The sequence below is a fragment of the Penaeus monodon genome, chromosome 37 (genome assembly GCF_015228065.2).
Source record: "Penaeus monodon isolate SGIC_2016 chromosome 37, NSTDA_Pmon_1, whole genome shotgun sequence".
Lineage (NCBI taxonomy): Eukaryota > Metazoa > Arthropoda > Malacostraca > Decapoda > Penaeidae > Penaeus > Penaeus monodon.
This window is the reverse complement of record NC_051422.1, coordinates 33,965,572-33,970,571: the sequence shown is the minus strand read 5'-3', so window position 1 is coordinate 33,970,571 and position 5,000 is coordinate 33,965,572. Positions and strand designations below refer to the sequence as shown.

Below are 5,000 nucleotides of genomic sequence, written 5' to 3'. Positions count from 1 at the left end.
ATCATTTGCTTCCTAGACAGATTTAGGCCATTTTGTCTGTGCCTGTTTGTCTGTTCCGCTAGCGCGTCTGGTCTCCGCGGGAGAGCAAGAGGAGATCTCGATTCGTTTGCTTTTCAGTGAATGCCACCGCCATCACTGCGCTCTGCTTGCCCCTTTCTTTCACTGCATTTACACCGATTTAAATGCCTCCTTTTTCTTTTTAGATTTCCTCTTTTCTTTCCTTCTTTGCTGTGTGTTTCCTTGCGAGTCTTTACGCCTTTGTGTGTGTGTGTCTCTTTCTTTCTCTCTCTCTCTTTCATTCTCTTTCTCTCTCTCCATTTCTCTCTCCCTTCCTCCCAATCGCATCACCCTCTCTCTCTCTCTCTCTCTCTCTCTCTCTCTCTCTCTCTCTCTCTCTCTCTCTCTCTCTCTCTCTCTCTCTCTCTCTCTCTCTCTCTCTCTCTCTCTCTCTCTCTCTTCCCCCTGGCCCTCTCTTCCCTCACTCAGCCAAGCCATCCTTCCCTCTTTCCCACACTTCCCTGGCCGACAAGCATCCTGCATCCCTCTACCTACTTTGATCCCTTCCTTCTTCCCTTCCTCCCCTTTCATCCCTCCCTTCCCCTGCGCTCCTCCCTCCTCCCCCTTCCTCCATTTCTCCCTCCTTCCTCCCTTCCTCATTCTCCCGCCCACTCGCTGCCGAACAGAACACGACCCAGATAACACGAGCTAAAACAACACCCGCCCGGAAGACGAACACACACACACACACACACACACACACACACACACACACACACACACACACACACACACACACACACACACACACACACACACACACACACATACACACACACACACACATACACACACACACACACACACACACACACAAACACACACACAAACACACACACACACGCATGCATGCACAGACATACGTACACATGGCCGCTTGTCATGTCCGTCTCCGAGTCCAAGACGCCACGCTTGACACGCCCTTCGCGCGGCCCCTGCACGACCCGCCTCCTCCGGCCGGCGCCATCCTCGGGCCGCGATGCGGGGGCGCCTCCGCCAGACTCCCTGGCAATTAGGAATGGCCTCTGCTCCTTGGGAAATTAGGAACACTTCGCTTTTCTTGTTTTAGTTTGGGATTCGGGCGGCTCTGGCGACAGGCATGGCACTTGGAGGCACTCTGCTGACACGAGGAATGTTTACTTTTATCAAATTAAGATTTCTAATACTTGGTAATGTATTTCTTTTGAGAGTGGAATGAACTCCGGCGGCCTTTGATGGCAGGCTGACAAACGCTTCATTTAATTTTTTATGGTATTTTTTCTTTCATTTCAGTTAGAAATGTATTATCGTCACTTAAATTCATGACTGGTTTACATTTTCGAAATTAGGAATAATCTTCATTTTTTCTTCTTCTTCTTTTTCTTTCTAGCGATATACCCTCTTCATAGCACATTTCCAATGAAAACTATAAAACCCACAAACCAAAACTGCCTGGACTTCGCTCATTCCCAAAGAGGTTTGATGTCCACTTGATGTCCTGTGGCACTCGGCGAGAAAAGTCTTCCCCCGCATAATTAGCTTCGCCAAGCTCCTGAGTCATCGCGTCATGATGGGCCGCTTCGTGAAATGAATCTGCAAGGAAGATGATATGATATGACGCTTCATACTCTCACTCATCATTATACGCATACATATGTTTATACTTAGGCTTATGCTTTGACTTATATTTATACTCTTACTTACGGTTATTATCATGCTTATACTTGTACTAATGCTTAAGCCTATATTTTTCGCTTATAATCATACCTATACTAATGATCATACGTTTTGTGTCTATGCTTATACTTATACTAAAGCTGAAGTCTGTTTGGGCTTATACCTATACTTATGACTACTCTTGCACTTAAACTTACACCTGTACTTGTGCTTACGCTTATATTTATACCCCAGACAGCCAGCTAAAACCGCCAAGCACAGAAGTCAAGAACCGAAATTATTACCGAAGCCGCCGTTGTAAATAGTAGAATAGAGAGAAATATGTAATTATAAACAAAAGTAATAAAGGTTAAAATACATCTCCCTAAAATAAGTTGGATGTCGACCACAGCCATTGGCGAGGACGGGGCCAGTGGACTGTTCTGTGAAATATTATTGCATATATATTTCACAACACAGAGACTCGTTTGAAACGAATAGGAGGTCAAATTTATTAAGAAAAAAAAAAAAAAAAAAAAAAAAAAAAAAAAAAAGGATGATGAATGCGTAAATCAGCCCAGTGCTATTCCTGGCGCAAACCGCTCGGCCGCCCGTCTGGTCTGCTACGGGAAAATCACACTAATATCGATGCTGATATTCACACATGAAAGGAACGATCATGGCGATTCTAATAATGGCAAATGTGATAGTGATAATGGCGACAAAGCCTAAAATGCTGGTTAAGCTGGTTAAGTTTTCCCCTTCTTCATAAAGCAATTGTTATATCATCATCATCATTATCATCATCATTACCACCACCATTATCATCTACATTTTCATCATCATAATTATCATCATTATCATTATCATGGTGATAATGATAATGATAATAATAATAGTAATGATCATGGAGATAATGGTGATAAAGATAATGATAATAACAATAATGATGATGATGATTGTAATAGTATGATAATAATGACGACTACGACGATTATACTGATGATGACGATAATATTTATAGTAATAGAGGGAGATAAAGATGAAACTGCTCACAGGCGGCCCTCCCCCCCTCCGGCACACTCTCCTTCCGGCCCTCCCTCCCTCGCCCCCCCCTCCTGCACCCCCTCCGGCCCTCCCCCCCTCCGGCCCTCCCCTCCTCCGGCCCCGAGCGCACGTCTTTTCCTCCCGGAAAGCTTGGGCAACAAAGGGTTTATGGCGAGAGTTAGTTTACCTTGATCAGCGTTTATACCCCGCTGGCGGCTGGGGAATGTGCGGGGAGGGAAGGAGGGCGAGGGAAGAAAAAGCGAGAGAGGAAAAGGGGGTGGGGTGAGAGAGAGAGAGAGAGAGAGAGAGAGAGAGAGAGAGAGAGAGAGAGAGGAGAGAGAGAGAGAGAGAGAGAGAGAGAGAGAGAGAGAGAGAGAGAGAGAGAGAGAGAGAGAGAGAGAGAGAGAGAGAGAGAGAGAGAGAGAGGAGAGACCCCACAGGTGAGGAGATAGACAAATAGACAGTCTCATCTCCAGCTCCTCCAAGCAGACACCTTTAGACCCGACTCCCTCGTGAGGCACTAACGTCGCCTTTCCTTCCTCTTTTTCAGCGGCGGAGGAACCTCGCAGCCCCGAGAAGCCAGTCAGGAAGAGCGGACTGAAGGGCCGTGAAGAATCGAGACCAAATCCGAACAGACGAAGTGGAGCGCTGCCCTCTGAAATGGCGCAGCGACCCTGAAGCAGACTTTGTGAAGGATCTTGAAGGAGAGGTTCGGCGAGAGGCGCTCTCTGCCGCCGGAGCGGACGTGCCCGGCCGGTTTCCTTGCTCCGTCGAGTCTCGAGCAGAGGCCAAGATGTCTCTCCGGAAAGACGCGACCATTTCCTCCAAGATGTCGGAGTACGACAACGTGCCTGTCCTGCCGGGGAACTACCACGACTACAAGGACCAGCACGACCTCCCCGTCGCGCCGCCGCACCACCTCAGCAGCTTCCCGGTGGACGACCCGCCGCCCGTGCCTCCCCACCAGGGCGTCTCTGCCGGCGCGACCCTCCCGCCGCAGCCACAGCAGCACGCGCAGCTGCACCCGCAGCAACAGTACCCGCAGCAGTACGCTCAACCGCAGCAGCAGCAGTACCCCCAGCAGCAGCAACAGCAGCCGCAGCAGTACCCCCAGCAGCAGCAACCCGCGGCCCCGCCATCGGGCCGGCCGCTGCAGTTCCCGACCGAGCAGGCGCCGCAGCAGGACTACGACAGCCTCGACGTCCGGCTCGTCATTCAGCACCAGAAGCAGCTGCTGCAGCAGCAGGAGGAACAGCTGCAGCAGCAACAGCAACTCCAGACAGGACAGAAGAGAACCGTTGTCACCACTGCAAGCAAGTCCAGAGAGAGCGAGTGAGTACTACTTTTTCATTTTATATATATATATATATATATATATATATATATATATATATACATATATATATATATATATATAATTGATGTATAATAACGCATTCCTTCATGTTAGTCTTATAAAAACTGTATTCATATCAATATTCGCAAAGCGGTGCGTCCATCCCCTTCATAGGAATGGTTGATGTAGCATCTTTGGACATAGGAAGGATTGGTAGACAAGGAACTTTATTGTTGTAATAATATTTTATTATTGGTATTTTTACGGTATTCATCACCTATTTCATAATCAGTATGTACTATCACTGACTGTCGTTCATTTTGATATAATTAGCATTATTCTAATAATGATAATAACTGATAATAGTGATGACTATGATAACCCCAGCAGCAGTACCATTAATGCCGATGGCAGTTGCGAGCGAGCGAGGCGGACGCAGGGCCTGCCGCGTCAGCGCCTCAGCCGCCGTGTTGTGGTTTCCTCTTAATTGTTCCTAAAACATCGCGTTTGTTGACTAAGCGGCTGTTGGATTTTCGGCTGCGTGAGCGCTTCTTTTCGTTCTGCTTCGCCTTTTCTCTTCCTGTTTCTTGTGACTAATTGCCGATTCCTAGGTTTTGGGTTATTGGCATAAGGAGCCCAAGTACCATGTGTATACGCAAAAGAATCGTATGTATGTGATATATATGTGTATATATATAATATATATATACACACATGTATATATATACACAGATATATATATATATATATATATATATATATATGTATATATATATATATATATATATATATATATATATATATATATATATAGAGAGAGAGAGAGAGAGAGAGAGAGAGAGAGAGAGAGAACACAGAATGAAAGAGTGAGGGGCAGGCAGGCACCTGCCTACAGCCATACCCTCCTAACGACGGACCTGACGAC

General features: G+C 46.7%; 1 protein-coding gene across 4 annotated transcripts in view; it reads left to right on the top strand.

The window, feature by feature from the left end:
• LOC119596350 (cytochrome b ascorbate-dependent protein 3-like) overlaps positions 1-5,000 on the top strand; it is a 97,818-nt gene that overhangs the window by 9,951 nt on the left and 82,867 nt on the right. For all 4 annotated transcript variants that reach the window (XM_037945560.1, XM_037945561.1, XM_037945563.1 and 1 more), the window contains exon 2: positions 3,290-4,071. In XM_037945560.1, coding sequence (XP_037801488.1) covers positions 3,533-4,071 — 539 coding nt within the window. In that variant the 5' untranslated portion in view covers positions 3,290-3,532. The remainder of the gene's footprint in view (positions 1-3,289; positions 4,072-5,000) is intronic.